Genomic DNA, 21112 nt, shown 5'->3' on the forward strand with positions numbered 1-21112 from the left:
CAGCAAGGGCCCGAGATTTCCGCCAGAGGCGTTCGGCGGAGCGGGTACAGGAATGTAGGTAGCGGATATTAGAAGTCAGCCAAGGTTGGGGTTTTGTACGCCTTACAGGGCGGGTCATCAAAGGTGCAAGAGTGTCTAAGGCAGAGGATAGAGTATTGTTGTAAGAAGAAACAGCCTCGTTGACAGACGTGGATGGTGCCACAGTAGAGAGGAGGTTTGAAACATGGGAGGATAGAGATGAAGGGTCAATATCGTGAAGATTCCTAGATAAATTAGATAAGATAGGACGGGACTGGGAGGGAGGAGATTTAAGTGTGAAAGTTATAAGATGGTGATCACAGGAGGGAAGATCAGAGGCAAGGAAACTAGAGGGTGAACAGTTGGAGGAGAAGATGAGATCAAGACAGTGACCATTTTGATGAGTGAGGGAGGTGGAGCATAGTTGGAGATTAAAGGAGGACGTTAAAGCGAGTAACTTGGAAATATAAGAGTTGGAAGGATCATTAGCAGGAATATTAATGTCACCAAAGATGAGAGAGGGGGAGGATGGATCATGGAAAAAGGCAAGCCAGGCGTCAAAGTCACTGAGAAAGGATGAAAGGGACTTATCAGGGGGACGATAAATGACCGCTATTCGAAGAGGCAGAGGAGAGAAAAGGCGGACTTCAAAGGAGGAAAAACAGTGAGATTGAGGTGGAAGAAGGGGTTGAAATCTGGAGGAGGGAGAGAGAAGTAGTCCAACACCGCCCCCACGGCCAGCAGGGCGAGGAGTATGTGAAAATAGATAACCGCCATGGCACAGGGCTGCGACTGTTAGGTTCTCATGTGTGGATTTTTTGTTGTTGTAATGGCTTGTATTTCCTAATAAAAGTTATAAAGAAAAAAAAATTGAATTAGGAACCTCAGCATGTACTGCCAACAGTGGAGAAATAAAAACAGATGTATTTTTATTATGTTCAGTAGAAAGGAAATACATCTCCTATGTACATTCCTCAAGCTAACATATTTCAGTAAATAATTAAAAAAAATCCTTTTCCAAAAAAACAAAAACAAAAAATAAGAAAGAGAAAGGGCTCAAGGAAGGGTCCTTTTACTAAGGCACGCTGAAATATGCCTTAAGGTAGTGTAGGAGCAGGTTTTGGGCGTGCGCCAATCCATTTTTCAGCGCGCCAATCCATTTTTCAGCGTGCCTGTAAAAAAAGGCCTTTTTTTGCCGAAAATGGATGTGCAGCAAAATCAAAATTGCCGCATGTCTATTTTAGGTCTGAGACCTTACCGCCAGCCATTGACCTAGCGGTAAAGAATCCGGGCGGTATTGACCTATGCACGTCAAATGCTACTTGATGTGTGTAAAAGAAATATATATTTTTTTCAGATGTGCATATCGGACGTGCACCAAAAATGAAATTACCGCAAGAGCCATGCGGTAGTTGGGCAGTAACTCCATTTTGGTGCGTGTAGACGCTTACGCGGCTTAGTAAAAAGGCCCCTTCCAGACAAGATCCAAAACAACAATACCCCAGACCTACTGTGATGAAGATTTTACGATTGCCTCATATCTTACAAATTTTTCAGGCAGCTAAAAGTAAGTCCTCTTTATCTTTTGAAGGCAAGAAAATTTTATTTGTTCCAGATCTTGCTAAGGAATCAGCACACAAAAGGAAGGCTTTTTTAGCCCTGTGGCCCAAAGTGAAGAGCACTGGCACACAATTTGGCTTGCTGTATTCTGCAGTTATGCGTGTGACAAATCATGTTACTAAACATTTTTCTGACCCCTCTGCGCTCCAGCTTTTTTTGGACAAAAAATGCAACCATCATACACGACTTTCTTAGTCAGATGGTCTTACTTATTTATTATGAGCTGTTTTTCCTCTTTGTGAAATTTCTGCATATCAATGAGTTGGTTGTGCTGGCATACCTCTCCTGTGCCATTGTAAGACCTCACACGCCCCAATGCTGCGGATAAGTTCACAGTGTTCTTTTTATTTTTCCTCTATATGTGTTTTTCTTCTGACCACACTACTGACAAGAGAGACTGCTCCTGTGTACATGAGCATTTATTCTTGTTATTTTGGGTATTCTGGTTCTTGATTTATGCTTGGCTTACATTGGGCGTCCTTTTTCTCACATGTTTATCCATTTTTCCTCCTTAAATATTAGAGGCATTTCACAAACCATAAGGAGTAAAATCTGGAAGCAGATATTTGCTTTATACAGGAATCCCATTTGTCAGTGGCCAAAGCGCAAACAATTAAAGGATCAAAAATATAGACAGTGTTTTGCAGCTCCAGCTAAAAACAATAAAAATGGGGTTATAACTTTAATAAGTAAACCTATGAAATTCCAAATATCTAAACACAGCTTTGAGCCAAATGGTCGTTGATAATATTTGCAAGGTACCATAGACCTATTCCTATTAATTTATTAAACACCCAGATTTTTTTCAATAATCTCAATTTATTGGATTCTAGTTATCATCATACCACTTCCTTTATAGGAGGCGACTGACTTCCCATTGGATCCTTTTCTGATTGTACTTCTACTTGTAGCCCAACAAAATTAAGAATGAGGTCTGAAGTATTATCTCTGATAAACATCCATGGCTGGACTGAAACTTAGAGACTTTTACATCCCAGTGGTAAGGGCGTCACTTTCTTTTCTAACCCACATCGCACCTATTCCAGAATTGACTACTTTTTAGCATCCAAAGACATGATCTCACATCTAACTGAAGCAAAAATATATGATATTTCTATATCGTATCACGCGGCTATCTCCTGTGTTTTCAAATGGTCAAGTCAACATCATTAACTCATCATCCACAAGGCAATTTAATCAGATGTTATTAAAGGACCTGTTTACTAAGGTGCATTAGCATTTTTACCACATGCTAAAAATTACTGCGCCGCTGAAGGAGTATTTTCCTGCTGTCTCACTTTTGCTGGTCAGAGGCCTGGTAAGCTTGGACATCCTTTCCTGTTCTAATATGAATTCTACAGCCTGTGGCCTGAACACATCAGAAACCAGCTTTCTTCAATGGAATATAGCACTGCTTGGCACAGCTGTGATGACAAGTTTACTGCAAACGAATCTCCAGTTAGCTCCTGGGAAGCGCGGAGGAGCGTACCTCACAGAAACATAGTCTCCAGGAGTATGTGAACCAAGATGGAGTTTGCTACCATCAGACTTGTGACTGATATGAGTTTCTTTGCTAATCACAAGGCCGTGACCGTGAATTCTGCTGGACAGAAGTATACAGTTTCTGATTGTTCCACATATGTCAACTGACTGAGAGCAGGGCCAAGGATGGGGGATGAGAGAGAAATCAGAAATTGGGAGAAGACAGAAGAGAAGAGACCAGAAGGGAAGAAGATTTGCCTGGTGTAGGATCTCTCTCAGACTAACTAGAGAGACTGATTTTCCTAAACACAAGTGAACAGAATTCCTTGTGATAAACGCTGACAAGGTCAGTTCCACTGCAGCTCTGTAGCTTCCCAAAAGACTGTGAACCTCAGTACAGAGCAAAGACTTTGGATTTTATTCCTGAGCAGAGGATAGACTCGCAGGTATCCTGCTAGATTCTCAATAGAGAAATCTGATTCTTCATCACAATAAAAGTCTGCAACCTATGGTCTGCAAGGGGTGAGATAAGCAGGATTTACTACCTATAGTTCAGGGTATAGATAGTCTATGTTGTTTGTCTGTAAAGGACTAGTTTGCCCCAGGATTTGTGGTCAGTAGTCTAATTTGCTACTAAGAGTGGGTAATCTCTTCTCAGGATTATAGGTGTAATTTCTCATAATCTTCTTAGGATATATTAGTGGTGGAATCACATATCTTTATTCATATATCTATTAGTAATCATCAGTATTTTTGTAGTACAAGTATATTTTTGTAACTTATTTTGCGTTTTACCATATTGTTATTTTTATATCTATAATAAATAATATATTCCATCTTGGCATTCTTCCTTTCATTGGTGCAGCCTAGCAGCCGAGCTTAGGGCCACTTAAGAGGTACTGTCATATCCTTAGCAAACGAGTACAAAGTAATTACTGTACAAGTGATTTTCTGCCAGCCTAAGTAGCTCTCTCTACAGCACTGTGTAGACACCCATACGAATATTATGAGTATGTAAAAATGCTAATGCACCTCTAGCACGGCTTAGTAAACAGGGCCCTAAGAGAGGAGGAATATACCTAATATATTCTTACAGAGTCCTGTGAATACTTCAATAGACATTGTACTTAACCATCTCCACCTTTCTCAATGATTTAGGAATTCTATGAAGCCCGGATAAAAGGAAAAACTATTTGTTTTTTAGCACATAAAAAGAAACACCATAGCATGCTTACTGTTCAACAAGTGGCAGAAATTAAACATTTTGAATCTATATTATATTCTATACAAGACCAAAAAACTCATCAGAAACTATTAAAACTAAAAATTTAATACAGTGAATCACTTAGAGGGGCATAATTGAACGCGAACGCCCATTTCCATGGGTGTCTATCTCCGAGGATGGGTACATGAAGGGGCGGGCCAGACCATATTTTCGAAAAAGATGGGCGTCCATCTTTTTTTTTCGATAATACAGTTTGTGCCGGGCAAATGCATCAGATTTGGGCAGATTTGAGCTGGGCGTTATTGTTTTTCAGCGATAATGGAAACCGAAGGCGCCCAGCTCAAAAACGAACAAATCCAAGGCATGTGGTCTTGGGAGGGGCTAGGATTCGTAGTGCACTGGTCCCCCTCACATGCCAGGACAACAAGCAGGCACCCTAGGGGGCACTTGTAACAATTAAAAAAAATTAAAATACTTCCCAAGTCCATAGCTCCCTTCCCTTGGGTGCTGGGCCACCCAAATCCCTCCCCCACAACCCACTGCCCACAACTCTACACCATTACCATAGCACTTATGGCTGAAGGGAGGCACCTAGATGTGGGTACAGTGGGTTTTGGGGGCGGTTTGGAGGGCTCCCATTTACCAGCACAAGTGTAACGGGTAGGGGGGGATGGGCCTGGGTCCACCTGGCTGAAGTCCACTGCACCCAGTAACAACTACTTCAGGGACCTGTATACTGCTGTGATGGAGCTGGATATGACATTTGAGGCTGGCATACAGGCTGGAAAAAAAAGTTTTTAAAGTTCTTTTTTTGGGTGGGAGGGGGTTAGTGACCACTGGGGGAGTCAGGGGAGGTCATCCCCGATTCCCTCCGGTGGTCATCTGGGCAGTTGGGACACTTTTTGGGGACTTGTTCGTGAGAAAAAAGGGTCCAGAAAAAGTGACCCAAATTCTTGCTTCTGGCGCCCTTCTTTTTTCGATTATCAGCCGAGGGTGCCCATCTCTCTTCGGCCGATAAACACGCCCCAGTCCCGCCTTCACCATGCCTCCGACACGCCCCCATCAACTTAGTCCGTTCCCGCGACAGATTGCAGTTGGAGATGCCCAAAATCAGCTTTCGATTATACCGATTTGGGCGCCCATGGGAGAAAGGCGCTCATCTCCCGATTTGGGTCGAAATATGGGCGTCTTTCTCTTTTGAAAATAAGATGGTTAGTAACTGGGAAAGTACAATTTGTTTTAAACAAGGAGCAACCTACTACTCTGAGGTAAATAAATCTGGCAAACTTCTTGTTTCATATTTAAAAGGTAAACGTATAAAACATTGGATTGCATCTTTGAAATCTTCTGGAAATACAATTCTTATGTCCACCAAAGACATTTTACTTGAATTTCAAGAATTCTATAAGTCTCTTTATGCTTCTAAGAGTAGTCTGTTGGTGAATACCATTATGGCTGACTTCTTACAATCAGTATCTCTACCTTCAATTTCTAAATTGCATAAAGAATTTCTTTCTTAGCCCATCTCTGAACAAGAGATCAGATCTGTAATCAAACTATTGGCTACTTCAAAATCTCCACGCTCAGATGGGTTACCATCTGAATTTTATACATTTTTTGCAAACATTCGTGCTCCTAAACGTCACATCTTACACCAGAATATTATTGAAAACCCAGAAAGCAAAGGTCAATTTCTGGAAGCAGATATAACTGTTCTCCTTAAACCTGAGAAGTGCTCAATATGTCCAAAACTACAGACCAATATCGTTGTTGAATATTGACTATAAAATTCTGGTAAAAGTACTACCTTCTAGGCTTGAGAGAGTAGTCCCAACTTTAATACACAGAGATCAAGCAGGTTTCATCAAGGGTTGTTATGGGTCAGACAATTCAAGGATATTCTGCCATGTACTCCACTCGGCACAATCAGTGTCTTCTCCTATTTTATCAGCCTCTTTGGATGCGGAGCAGACATTTGATCAGGCTGAGCGTAATTCTCTTTTATGTTGTACAACACTTTGGTGTTCATAATTATTTTCTTAGTATGTTTATTATACTCTTCTCCTACTGCAAAGATAGTTCTAAATGACAGTTGTTATTCCATTTTTAGTTTATTTTGTGGTATCAGATAAGGTTGCCCTATATCACCCCTTCTTTTTAATCTGGATCTAGAGCCTCGGTTAGCAGCTATATGTCAATTGACTATAATTAAAGGTGTTACTATAGTTAATACAGATATAAAATTATCAGCATTTGCTGATGACGTACTCCTATATCTTTCAGATTCCAATAATTTGACTATAGAAATAATTATTACAAGATATTCTGCCTTTTCTGGCTATAAAGTCAATTGGGAAAAACTGAAATTATGCCCCTTACTGATTCATGTACACCTTTTAAAGTGGATTACTTCAGAGTAAATATTTAGGTATCTTTTGACAGGGACCTTCTATTGTTTTCTAATATTAACATGTCTAAAATCACATGTAATGTGAAAGATATCCTCTCCCAATAGTCTCCCTTACACCTTTCTTGGTGGGGGAGACTTGACACCTTAAAAATGATGGTGGTGCCTAAAATTATCTATATACTAAATATGTTTCCTATAAATTTTCCACACAAATTTTATAAGTCACTGAAAATGTTGTTAGTGAAATTTTTATGGTCCAATAAATCTTCTAGGATTGCACTCAATTATAATTGTCCAAACAATATGCTGGAGTAAATTTTCCAGATCTTTTTGAGTTATCATAAAGCATTTATTCTGCGTCAGGTTTCTCAATGATATTGTAGTTCTGAAGTCATAGATATTCCTAGATGACTATAGGTGGAAAACAATTTACTTTTTCCAACCTCACTAAATAGATTGCTAGGATCTAAGACCAACTCACATGTAATGTCCAATCCTATTCTTCAACACTCTTTAAAAACCTTATCATCCTTAGATAAGGTTTTAACTACACCGTGGTCATGTACGTTCGCCTGGCCAGGACGAACAGACGGATGCGGAAATGTTAAAGGAAATCAGGGACGCAAACAAACTGGGCAACACAATAATAATGGGGGATTTCAATTACCCGCATATAGACTGGGGTAATGTAACATCTGTACACGCAAGGGACATAAGATTTCTTGATGAAATCAAGGACAGCTTCATGGAACAGCTAGTTCAGGAGCCGACAAGAGAAGGAAAAATACTAGACTTAGTCCTTAGTGGTGCTCATGATCTAGTGCAGGGGGTAACGATACGAGGGCCGCTTGATAACAGTGATCATAATATGATCGGTTTTGATATTGGCATTGAAGGAAGTGAAACTAGGAAATCAAGTACGCTAGCGTTTAACTATAGAAAGGGTGATTACGACAAAATGAGAAAAATGGTGAAAAAAAGACTGAAAGGAGCAGCTCGCAGAGTAAAAAACTTGCATCAGGCGTGGATGCTGTTTAAAAACACCATCCTGGAGGTTCAGGACAAATATATTCCACGTATTAGAAAAAAGGGAAAAAAGACTAAACGTCAGCCGGCGTGGCTAAACAGTAAGATAAAGGAAATCATTAGAGCCAAAAAACAATCCTTCAGAAAGTGGAGAAGAGAACCAACTGAAAGTAACAGGATAGATCATAAGGAATGCCAAGCCAAATGCAAAGCGGAGATAAGGAGGGCAAAAAAGGACTTTGAGAAGAAATTAGCGTTGGAAGCAAAAATACATAGTAAAAACTTTTTTAGATACATTAAAAGCAGGAAACCGGCCAAAGAGTCGGTTGGGCCGCTGGACGAAAATGGTGTTAAAGGGGCGATCAAGGAGGACAAAGCCGTAGCGGAGAAATTAAATGAATTCTTTGCTTCGGTCTTCACCGAGGAGGATTTGGGGGGGACACCGGTGCCGGAAAGAATATTTGAAGCGGGGGAGTCGGAGAAACTAAACAAATTCTCTGTAACCTTGGAGGATGTAATGGGTCAGTTCAGCAAGCTGAAGAGTAGTAAATCACCGGGACCTGATGGTATTCATCCCAGAGTATTAATAGAACTAAAAAATGAACTTGCGGAGCTACTGTTAGAAATATGCAATCTGTCCCTAAAATCGAGTGTAATACCGGAAGACTGGAGGGTAGCCAATGTTACTCCGATTTTTAAGAAAGGTTCCAGAGGAGATCCGGGAAATTATAGACCGGTGAGTCTGACGTCGGTGCCGGGCAAGATGGTGGAGGCTATTATTAAGAATAAAATTGCAGAGCATATACAAAAACATGGACTGATGAGACAAAGTCAGCACGGATTTAGTGAAGGGAAGTCTTGCCTCACCAATCTAATGCATTTTTTTGAGGGGGTAAGCAAACATGTGGACAATGGGGAGCCGGTTGATATTGTATATCTGGATTTTCAGAAGGCGTTTGACAAAGTGCCGCACGAAAGACTCCTGAAGAAATTGCAGAGTCATGGAATCGGAGGTAGGGTATTATTATGGATTAAGAACTGGTTGAAAGATAGGAAGCAGAGAGTAGGATTGCGTGGCCAGTATTCTCAGTGGAGGAGGGTAGTTAGTGGGGTCCCGCAGGGGTCTGTGCTGGGTCCGTTGCTTTTTAATGTATTTATAAATGACCTAGAGATGGGAATAACTAGTGAGGTAATTAAATTCGCCGATGACACAAAATTATTCAGGGTCGTCAAGTCGCAGGAGGAATGTGAACGATTACAGGAGGACCTTGCGAGACTGGGAGAATGGGCGTGCAAGTGGCAGATGAAGTTCAATGTTGACAAGTGCAAAGTGATGCATGTGGGTAAGAGGAACCCGAATTATAGCTACGTCTTGCAAGGTTCCGCGTTAGGAGTTACGGATCAAGAAAGGGATCTGGGTGTCGTCGTCGATGATACGCTGAAACCTTCTGCTCAGTGTGCTGCTGCGGCTAGGAAAGCGAATAGAATGTTGGGTGTTATTAAGAAGGGTATGGAGTCCAGGTGTGCGGATGTTATAATGCCGTTGTATCGCTCCATGGTGCGACCGCACCTGGAGTATTGTGTTCAGTACTGGTCTCCGTATCTCAAAAAAGATATAGTAGAATTGGAAAAGGTACAGCGAAGGGCGACGAAAATGATAGTGGGGATGGGACGACTTTCCTATGAAGAGAGGCTGAGAAGGCTAGGGCTTTTCAGCTTGGAGAAGAGACGGCTGAGGGGAGATATGATAGAAGTGTATAAAATAATGAGTGGAATGGATCGGGTGGATGTGAAGCGACTGTTCACGCTATCCAAAAATACTAGGACTAGAGGGCATGAGTTGAAGCTACAGTGTGGTAAATTTAAAACGAATCGGAGAAAATTTTTCTTCACCCAACGTGTAATTAGACTCTGGAATTCATTGCCGGAGAACGTGGTACGGGCGGTTAGCTTGACGGAGTTTAAAAAGGGGTTAGATAGATTCCTAAAGGACAAGTCCATAGACCGCTATTAAATGGACTGGAAAAATTCCTCATTTTTAGGTATAACTTGTCTGGAATGTTTTTACGTTTGGGGAGCGTGCCAGGTGCCCTTGACCTGGATTGGCCACTGTCGGTGACAGGATGCTGGGCTAGATGGACCTTTGGTCTTTCCCAGTATGGCACTACTTATGTACTTATGTACTTATGTACGTTCCATATCCCCCTTTGGAATAACCCTAAAATACAAATAAATAAGATGACTCTCAATTGGCAGAAGCTTTGTATTTGAGATGTGAATGTACTTATTTATTTATTAGGATTTATTTACCGCCTTTTTGAAGGAATTCACTCAAGGCGATGTACAGTAACTTATGTATAATAAACCTTCTTGGTTAACGTTTTTCTGAATTTCAAAATCAGCTTCACTTAGCTGATTCTCAATTTTTTAAATGGCTGCAGTTGAAATCAGCTGTGAAAAAAGGTATTCCTTTGCTAGATCTTAAAGATGAGACTCCCTCTATTTTGCCTATTTGAACACAATTTCTTGCTGCAGGACACACGGCATCTAAATTTCATAAAATGCTAAGGGGCCCTTTTACTAAGCTGCATAAGTGTCTACATGTGCTCAACGTGCACCAAAATGGAGTTACTGCCCGGCTTCCATGTGGCTCTTGCGGTAACTTCATTTTTGGCATGCATCCAATAAATAATTTTATCGCGTGAATCTTTACCACTAGGTCAATGGCTGGCGGTAAGGTCGCAGACCCAAAATGGACGCGCGACAATTTTGATTTTACTGCACGTCCATTTTCGGCAACATTTTTAAAAAGGCCTTTTTTATAGGTGCACTGAAAAATGGATCGGCGTGCGCCCAAAATCCGCGCCTACACTAGCACAAGCCATTTTCAGCGCATATTAGTAAAAGGACCCTTTAAACAACTATCACAAGATAATCTCTGAACTCTTAAATAATAACTTGGGAATCAGATTTACAATGCTTCATTTCTGACACTGACACTGGAATTCTTTTTGGTAGAATACCTTTCATGTCTCCCAATCTTCTTCTATTACTCAGTCTTTATTCTTTATACATCACAGAGCTATTTGGACACCATTAAAATCTCATTTCATAAATTCAGACTACTCTAAGATGTGTTAGTCTTGCAATAATGAAATTGGAAATATTAGGCATTTAATATCTGAATGTTCTTATGTGCAACTGTACTGGAACTAATATCATTTGTAAGATTTTTCATTTAGATTTTAAAATGTTGTACAAAATAATTGTATTAAAAGATGTTGTTATAGATTGTTTATCTTTACAGGAGGACAGAGTCTTATTTTCCACCTTCATTGGACTTGCCATCAAAATTACAGTTATTCATTGGAAGGATTTAAAATTGGTTTTATTTGATAAATGATAGAATTTATTTTTATAGGATTATAAATATGAAGCTTATATTGCCAAACGACAAAATGGAATATTAAAATTCAATAAGAAGTGGCATTCTTTAGAATCATTCTTAACTTGACTACCTAATGCCCTTTGTTTAATATTTTATGCTCGAATTGTTTTAACTCATGTCTATCAGTGAATTGTTTATTTTTCATTTTTCAGCACACCTTAGTAGCAGGACCCCAGAGTGAGCATCCAGTTTGATGAATCAGGCATGTCTGAACAGGACCAATTGATCAAAAGCAAGTTGCAGCCTCTGATTTCAATTATCATCTGAAGTGTTCACGGAAGCCATACAGTATCTAATGTTATCCTTGGAACAGTCTTAAAACTCTCCACCAAATTTTCTGGGGTAAATGCCCTGCCATTTCTGGTCCTGGTGCTAGTGTAAGACCATCTCAAGTGCAGAATCAGATCAAGGCATACGGAATTCAGAAATATCATCCTTGTCCAGTTTAGAAGCAGTTGACTTAGACTAGATCTAAAGAATGGTCTGTGAGTTGGAAATATAGACCACTTGCATAATGTCTAATACCGAGACACATCTACATCAACAAAAGTATTGTGTGGCACATGAACCTGCATGAAGTAGGCGGTGCAGACATGTGTAGGACTCATATAACCAAGAGAAGAGCTAAGGAAAAACTGAACGCCCTACCAGTCTCGCTTCCAAATATTAAAACAAAGGGAGACAAAGGGTAGAGACACACATGAACTTATCACTCAAAATTAACTGACACATCTGTGTTACAGCAGGAGGTTCTGGCATTCCTCCATACTCCAGAGCCCAATTCTCTCTGTATACAGGGCAAGACATAAATCTGTGTGTTGTGGGCAACTGACTTGATTAAATCCTTTGGCTTAACTGTCACAGCTCCGCCAATGCTGTTGTTCCTTACCTTCTGTCCATTAATTCCATCACTCTGGGGCTCATACTGCAGCTGGAAGGAGAGGCATGCATGACTATAAATGTGCTAAGAAAGGAACTCAGCATGTTTAAATGTCAACACTAGCACATATGAGGTGCTGAGGGCAGACTCTAGGGGCTGATCTGAGTTTCAGCACCAAGAAATAATAGGGTTATGTACAGAAAACATTGTTGGTGCATTATCGGATCATATTTGGATATTTTAGCCAATTTTCAGACATGTTTTCAGTTAATTTCAGAAATTAATGCATACAAAATTTGATTAATTCTAACATATGCAAATCTGCGTAACGTCAAGTCAGTCAAGTTGAACATCCTATTGGTAGAACATCAGACCGGGTCTGACAGCACACCAGTGCTTAGGGAACTCTGTGTTCAATATCATGGATAGACATACCAGTTTTCATATCAAATGTCCAAGCAGGAACAGCATCTCCAACATTCATGGAAACAATGATTGGTAGTGGTAGCGTTATATGAATTGATCCACTTATTTTCAACTCTTTTCCAGCAGAAAACATGTTAACACACACTGCAGCAAGAGGTGTCAATTCAATACTTTTGAAACCTGTAGAAGAAAGTAATTTGCCATTATTTTACATAATTTCAAAGTGTATTCTTGAGCAGTCACATATTTCTTAATTGATTAGGCATTATAAAATTTATATAAAGTCGTGTGTGTGTGTGTTAGAGAGAGAGAGACTGCAATACTAATATCAGCCACAAGGTGTCAATATATCACTCAATATTCAAAGCAATTCAATTGGGCAGGAGAGGTTCCTGCCTGGTTATAGTGCTTGTGTTTGCCTAAGCCCTGATATTCAGTGTCACTTAACCAGACACTGCCACTGAATATTACTACAAACTGCCCCTGCACTATCCAGATACTGCCAGGGCGGTCAATAGGTGAGGTTGGGTGGAGCCTGGGAGGAGCCCGTACTTAAAAAGTTAGTGGTGATATTCACAATGCTAACCAGTTAAGAAGGCAGATAAAGTTAAGACAGCAAAAAAGCTGTCCTAACTTTACCCATGGAGGTAACCGGGCACCAGTCTGAATATTGGCCAGTGCCCAGTTAACCTCGAGAGAGGGCTTTCAGGTGCACCCCCCCCCCCCCCGTCCTAATCCTGCCTCCCCCTTCCAACGCAGAGTGGTCCTGACCCAAGCCCCCCTTCCTCCTCCCCAAAGCAAAAGGGTAATCTTGGCCCAAGCCTCCCATCCCTCCCCCTTCTAAAGCTTTTTCCAGCTAGAGCCCCCCCCCCCCCCCCCCCCCAAGATATGTCCTGGCATATTCAAGGATAATTCTGCCCACAGCAGTCAGCATTCACAAAAACACTTGACTGCCACAGGCTGAATATAGACTGGATATTATTTCAATCAAAAACTATTATCACTAAATTCCTGAATTTCAGAGCATGATAAGTGGGTGGAAACAAGGGTAGATTTAGGGCAGGGAAAATAAAATCAGTACTAAGCTCACAACCTAAGTGCTAGACTCATAAATTTGGTTCATAAATCATGGCAAATGAAAGGTAGGCCCAAATTTATAAGCATAATTTTTAAGCTCCTAAATTCAGGTGAATTTTCACCTGAGAACTATGGCGCCAACATTCTGAAAGGATCGGGAATGCCAAACACAATGTAAATTACCCTACCCTAAGCATCATAGAGGAGCTTGCTCATTACTGGAGGTGCTCAGCACCCACTGACATCCAACATCGCTGGTTCCTAATCTGCGCATCCAACATGAGCCAAATTGGAACTAATGCCTGGCTACCACGTGCCCCAGGTGGTCATTCCATTTCTGACACACGCCCAAAACACAGGGTAGAAAACAGAATAGAAAATCAGTAATGACGTTATTACTGAGTTGGCCATTGTGTATTGGTTGTTCTTTGCAGTAATAGGCGTGGCCTTTAGCATTAAAAAAATAACTTTTCGGCATCTGTTTTTCAGTTACTCAATTGTGTTTGGTATACAGTGGTTATGACACAGGATTATTATCCCCAACGCCACCCCTGACGCTTCGGCGAAACGGGGAATCCCTGTTGGGTACATGGGACTTATGGACATACTGGTTTGCTTGGGACTGAAGAATAAGAAGATTGATGGATGAGTATTATGCTACCACATGTTTGATTGAATTATAGAAGAGACTGATCATTTCTATTTCCTGTGACCACACACTTGCGTTTGTGACTTTGTTGGACAGTTTGATAAGTTATTTGGTGCACCTTTTTGTTACTGGAGTTTTTTTTTTTACCTGTGATGGTGAGCTGTCCTCATGCCTTATAACTGTGGTTGGCTGGGTGGTTCAACTGAGGCTTTTTCTCCACTTTTTTTGTGTTTGCTGAATGTTGTTTTGTCCTAGAGTCCCTGCACAGGTATTAGTGTAAGAATTTGTTTTGACTAATTTTCTGATTCAGTCACTCTTTTTATGTCAGGAAGGTGGTTTCCAAAACTGTCAAAAATCAGGAAAAAATACATCAAAAAGACTCATCAAGGCTTTTTCCTCCTAGTGTTTTTTACTTGAATATCTACGTCTATATCTTGTTTACTGCATTTAGTTAAGGTGAGAGTATTTTTGCACTTTGTATATTTTGAACTCCACCTCCTTCTCTGTTACGATTAGTGTGAACTAAGACTCTGTTGAAGGATGACTGAGGAATCATGGAAGAGTGGATTTAGTTTTTCAACTGGTTTTGTATAATGTTTTTCAGCATCCCTCTACTTTTTTGGTAGAATCTGCTGGCACCTCGTTCCTGAATGTTGCACTGCATGTCCACTGTGATTGCGTCTTTTTAAAGACTGTTATTCTGACACCCAATCCTCAACAGCAATTCTATGTACAGACCCCTGATGTAGGCTTCACTCCAAAACACAGTACTGTGTCTGGTCTTGAAGAATAAAGATTTTATTACATTTCTCGTCCTTCTGTTATTTTGTGGAAGAGCCCTGCTACCTTCACTACTCCTTCTGCTGGTTTCCTCCTACGTAGTGATACATGATCCTCCGCTTTTGCAGTGTTCCAGCCCCGAAGAGATTACATGGAAAGATTTCTTTAATGATTCGAAGAGACTGATTAATGCAGAACTTCATGGAGCCACATTATTAGAACATTGTAAGCGTGAACTTATTCCTAGAGGCTTACGAATATTTGAAGCCCTGAAGTTACTTTTGGACAACAAGGAGTTTTTCAAGAAGTGGTGTGAAGAATAAGGGGCTGTCCTATCCTAGGTAGGCCACTGGGTGGTGCTGTTCCCATAGGAATGGGGGGAAATGCTTATGCTTAGGATGAGTCACTAGAGGGAGCCAGTAGGGGAAGGTCCAGGTGGAGGGCGCTAGGACCTGGGAGAGTCCTGGGTTGGAAACAGGTGAAGGTTATTATGGGCTGGGTCCTGCCTGGAATTAGGGGGAAGAGCCTAAAGGGGTGTAGAAGCTAGTCACCCATTAGATACCTGCCTGAGTTTGGAAAGGAGGAGAAGAGAAAGGAACTGGAGAGCTGGCAGCTGAGGAAAGAGGATTCCCTGAAGGTACTGGCTGGGCTCTAGAGAGACTGTTGTGTTAATCCATTGTATATAGACCTGTGTAAGAAGACCAAGGAACTAGCAGCCAGGGGCTGGATGACAGAAGGCTGTTAGCACTGAGCCCAGGTGTCTATGGGTATGAGGCTCAGTGGGAAGATCTGTGAAAGAGTTTTAAGCTTGTGGTTATGTTTTAAGCTGGAAGAAGGAAAGTGTGCCCCAGGGGGCTGGAATAAAGAGCTGCTTGGTAAATATGCTTGAGTGATTTGCATCTAATCTGCATATTTCCCGCAAGCTCACCCTGAGTGGAAAAAGGGCCCAGGATCTTGAGGTGGGAGTGTTCAGGATGCTGGGAAGAGCCCAGCTGGAGTCCTGCTCAGGAGCCAGAGGCCAGTGAGGCCTGCTGGAGAGCGGGAGAAGCCTCGTCCTCACAGTGGGCAGGCATATTGAACAAGTGCCCACTCGATTTAATGGTTCCGATTATAGAGAAAACCAGTGAGGTGTCTAAAGTTATTCAGAAGGAAGTTGAAGATAAGTTATTGGCGCTAAAGATCAATATTGCTATTGAAGATGATAAACAGCATGAAGATTTCATGTTGAAATTAGATAATTTTCATCAGGAATTACAAGAAAATTTTGAAAAAAATTCAAAAGAGATGAAGAAGATTATTTAAAAAAAAAAAATAGTATATCCTTGGTTGTAATGTGAGCAGAAGTCAAAACACCTCTTCAAATAAGATAACCTATTGGGCTCTGATAGTTCCTCTGGTTTGGATGAACAGTGTTTTTTTAGACGAGAACAGAGAATTCCGAGGCCGATGGGGATAGATGAAGACAGGGCAAGGTCGACAGTTTCAGCAGGACAAAACAGGACAAGCAAGACAGACAGGACAGAATTACACACAATCATCATGAAAGATTTAGCTATCATTGATTTTTCTCAATTAGTGTTGATCTCACAAGAGATTGTAGCATTATCAAAGGAGTTGTCTTTTGTTCCTACCCAGAGACATGATTCCTTTCAATACTGTGTGGATTTTTAACTGTTTTTCAGAGAATTCTGCAAATTAAACATTTTTTTTAGTAATGATCAAGTGAGCTATACAGAATTGTCCACTGTGAAAAATAAGTCTGCCTTGGTTCCTCCGGATCCCATTTACCCAATGTTGTCAGCCTTAAAGTAACTTGTGTTCAAGGATATTGAGCAGATGGAGAGAAAGTTTTTCCAAGTCAACTCAAATTGCACTAAACGTGAACAAGCCATCATTACATCTTTCAGTAATAATTCAGAAGTTGTCATCAGGAGAGCCGATAAAGGCGGTGCAATAGTTTTCCAGTACAGAGAAGCATATGATAGATAAGTATAATGCCAGTTGTTGAAAGAAACTGACTATCAAGAATTTAAAGATCATACTCCAACTTTACAAGAGCAAATTTTGAATTTAACTAAGAATGCCTTAATGTCTAAGATTCTGACTCAAAAAGAGTTTGAATTCTTGAATGTAGCTAATCCAGTTATACCTATACTTTATATCTTGCCTATAATCCATTAGACATTAATCAACCCACCTGGATGGCCGATTGTATCTAGCACAGATTCTTTATTTCGCATTATTTATTAGAATCTCTGTCAGTATATGTTGATCACTTCCTGAAACCATTGCTGCATAAAGCAAACTCCTATGTGAAAGGCTCCAATGAATTTTTGAATAAATTTAAACAGTTCAATAGCCACTGTCATTCACTGGATGGTTTAATTTTGGTGACTATGGATATAACATCATTGTAGGAAAGGTATGGAAAACAGGTGAGAGGATGTTATAATGCCATTGTATCGCTCCATAGTGCGACCGCACCTTGAGTATTGTGTTCAATTCTAGTCGCCGCATCTCAAGAAAGATATAGTAGAATTGGAAAAGGTGCAGCGAAGGGCGACTAAAATGATAGCGGGGATGGGACGACTTCTCTATGAAGAAAGACTAAGGAGGCTAGGGCTTTTCAGCTTGGAGAAGAGAAAGCTGAGGGGAGACATGATACAGGTATATAAAATAATGAGTGGAGTGAAACAGGTGGATGTGAAGCGTCTGTTCACGCTTTCCAAAAATACTAGGACTAGGGGGCATGTGATGAAACTACAGTGTAGTAAATTTAAAACAAATCGGAGAAAATTTTTCTTCACCCAACGTGTAATTAACTCTGGAATTCATTTCCGGAGAATGTGGTGAAGGCGGTTAGCTTAGCAGAGTTTAAAAAGGGGTTAGACGGTTTCCTAAAGAACAAGTCCATAAACCACTACTAAATGGACTTGGGAAAAATCCACAATTCCAGGAATAACATGTATAGAATGTTTGTACATTTGGGAAGCTCGCCAAGTGCACTTGACCTGGATTGGCCGCTGTCGTGGATAGGATGTTGGGCTCGTGGACCCTTGGTCTTTTCCCAGTGTGGCATTACTTATGTACTAATACCACCGAAGCGAAAAGCATCACAAGTGCTGGAGCATTTTTTGGAGAGGAGATCATGGAAAAATATTCCCACTTCTTTTATTATCTCTAGCTGAGTTGGCTATAACAAAAGATTTTTCCCAATATAATAATCGGATTTTTCATCAAGTATCAGGAGTGGCTATGGGGGCAGCAATGGCCCCTTTGGTGACAAATTTGTTTGTAACTTTTTTTTTTAACGAAAATTAGATTTATAGTTCAACCTTTTTTGACGATTTATTGATGAGATTTTTTCTTTATGGGCCAGTTGAGAACAAGATTTAGATCAATTTATTATATGGTTAAATGCAAGCCATCCAGAATTAAAGTTTACTGTTCACTGGCACCGTACAGAAATGTCTTTTTTGGATGTGAAGATATGCAAGAGAAAGTATGAATTCTTGGAAATTTTCCATAAGGAGACTGATAGAAATTCCTTTTTACAGTATGACAGTTGTCACCTGAACTGCCTGAAGAACGGTCTTCCTGTACAGTTCTTGAGGTACAGAAGGATCTGTTTTACTGACGAAGAATTCAAGAGTCAAAGCATCATTTTGAATGATAGGCTGCTTTTCTGAGGTTTTACTCTTCCAGTGATAAGGAAAGAGCGAAGTTTAATGACAGAAATCTTTCATTGGATTATGTCCACCAAGAAGATGGCTGGAATTTAGTGACTACTCTGCCTTGTTTTACTAACAGCAGGGAAGAATTTAAAAGAAACTTTATGTCCATCTGCTGTTTATGAACAGCAGATAGCCCCTGAGGAAAAATCAAGTGGGTCACTGCATGTGGTGTCTGTGTGATCTGTGAGATTACTGTTCCTGTACTTGAATTTAAGAATCCTGTTCATGGTAAAATCTACAGTTGTGAACAATTACTACCTGTTTGAGCACTTATGTGATGTATTCTATCCAGTATCCTTGTGAAAAAAAGTTATATGTGGGGCAGATTTCACGATTATTAAAAGTTCATATTTTGGAACACAAGAGTACTATTGTCTCTCTAAAAGAGAATTCCTCTTTTATTTTGGAACACAAGAGTACTACTGTCACTCAAAAAAAGAATTCCCCTTTATCTATGCATTGTAAACATTTGAACCATGGTTTTTCATCACTAAAAAGCTGGGCTTTGGAAAGGATCCCTCCTAATAATAGAGAAGGTGATAAGATGCAATAAACTGCTTCAGACGGAGCAGCGATGGATTTTCAAATTAAAGTCCCTTGAATCACATGGTTTAAATGGCAAGATAGAATTGATTTTTTCTTTTTGATGTATTTTTCCTGATTTTCTGAAGTGGGTAACTGCCACTTTCTGAAACCACCTTCCAGATTGGTCTCCCCCCTGGAAGGCATCTGACATAAAAAGAGTGACACCATCTTTGCTAGGTGTAGCCCGTAGCCAGCAGCAACGGTGAATGCCAAGAATAATAGCACTAAAGTAAGTGTTGAATATGTAGGTCCTTTTGGGAGCTCCAGATGCCGTAATGCTGAAATTTTCTGTGTGGGTCTTTTTCAGTGTAGTCCACATGTCCCTGATGAAGGTGGATGAAACGCAGGCCATCGTCAGGCAGTTGCAGCAGTTTCATGCAGAACGGCTATGTTTTTGATGTAAACTAAGTTCAATCTATGCTTGCTTCTAATTGACAGCAGTATGTCTCTAATGAGACTGAAATGCTTTTTCAAGAAAAGTAAAGTAAAATAAAGTAAATACACAGGAGGTTTTTTTATGCCAGTGATGGTACTGTAGCCATTTTTGACCGCCAAAGATAAAGCGGGATTTGTCTCATTGAAGTTTTTCCACTTACTGTTTTTTTACTAGAATATCTACGTCTATATCTTGTTTAATGCATTTAGTTAAGGTGTATTTTTCTTTTCTGCTTTGTATGTTTTAAACTCCACCTCCTTCCTTGTTTTGATTAGTGTGAACAAATTTTAAAGACCCAGCAATGGCTTAGAGGCATATTTTCAAAGCACTTAGCCTCCCAAAGTTCCATAGAAACCTATGGAACTTAGCCTCCCAAAGTGCTTTGAAAATATGCCTCTTAGTCAGCTACTGAAAGAAACAACAACAAAAAAAATCCTACTATACCTTATTAATACAGTCTGACCTTTTGCTTCATATCTTTACAAAATTGTGAGAAGGCATTATATCTACGTGGAGGGGCATAATCGAACGTGAACGCCCATCTCCATGGGCGCCTATCTCGGAGGACGGGTATGCGAAGGGGCGGGACAGACCATATTTTCAAAAAAGATGGGTGTCCATCTTTTGTTTTGATAATACGGTTTGTACCGGGCAAATGCATCGCATTCGGGCGGATTTGAGCTGGGCGGTATCGGTTTTCAGCGATAATGGAAACCGAAGGCGCCCAGCTCAAAAACGAACAACTCCAAGGCATTTGGTTGTGGGAGGGGCCAAGATTCGTAGTGCACTGGTCCCCCTCACATGCCAGGACACTAACCGAGCACCCTAGGGGGCACTTGTAACAATTAAAAAAAAATTAAAATACCTCCCAGGTGCATAGCTTCCTTCCCTTGGGTGCTGAGCCCCCCCCAAATCCCCCCAAAACCCACTGCCCACAACTCTACACCATTACCATAGCACATATGGCTGAAGGGGGGCACCTACATGTGGGTACAGTGAATTTTGGGTGCGGTTTGGAGTGCTCCCATTTACCAGCACAAGTGTAACAGGTAGGGGGGGATGGGCCTGGGTCCACCTGCCTGAAGTCCACTGCACCCACTAACAACTGCTCCAGTGACCTGCATACTGCTGTGATGGAGCTGGGTATGACATTTGAGGCTGGCATACAGGCTGGGAAAAAAAAAGTTTTTAAAGTTCTTTTTTTTTTGTGGGAGGGGGTTAGTGACCACTGGGGGAGTCATGGAAGGTCATCCCCGATTCCCTCCGGTGGTCATCTGGGCAGTTGGGGCACTTTTTGGGGACTTGTTCGTGACAAA

The 21112-nt window shown here is 40.7% G+C and overlaps 1 protein-coding gene across 1 annotated transcript in view; it reads right to left on the reverse strand.

The window, feature by feature from the left end:
* The window catches only part of FAM171B (family with sequence similarity 171 member B), a 92367-nt gene that overhangs the window by 26278 nt on the left and 44977 nt on the right, over positions 1 to 21112 (reverse strand). Inside the window, exon 5 of the mRNA XM_030210453.1 lies at positions 12545 to 12715. Within this exon, the coding sequence (XP_030066313.1) occupies positions 12545 to 12715 (171 nt within the window). The remainder of the gene's footprint in view (positions 1 to 12544; positions 12716 to 21112) is intronic.

The sequence above is a fragment of the Microcaecilia unicolor genome, chromosome 7 (genome assembly GCF_901765095.1).
Source record: "Microcaecilia unicolor chromosome 7, aMicUni1.1, whole genome shotgun sequence".
In the NCBI taxonomy this organism is placed as follows: Eukaryota; Metazoa; Chordata; class Amphibia; order Gymnophiona; family Siphonopidae; genus Microcaecilia; species Microcaecilia unicolor.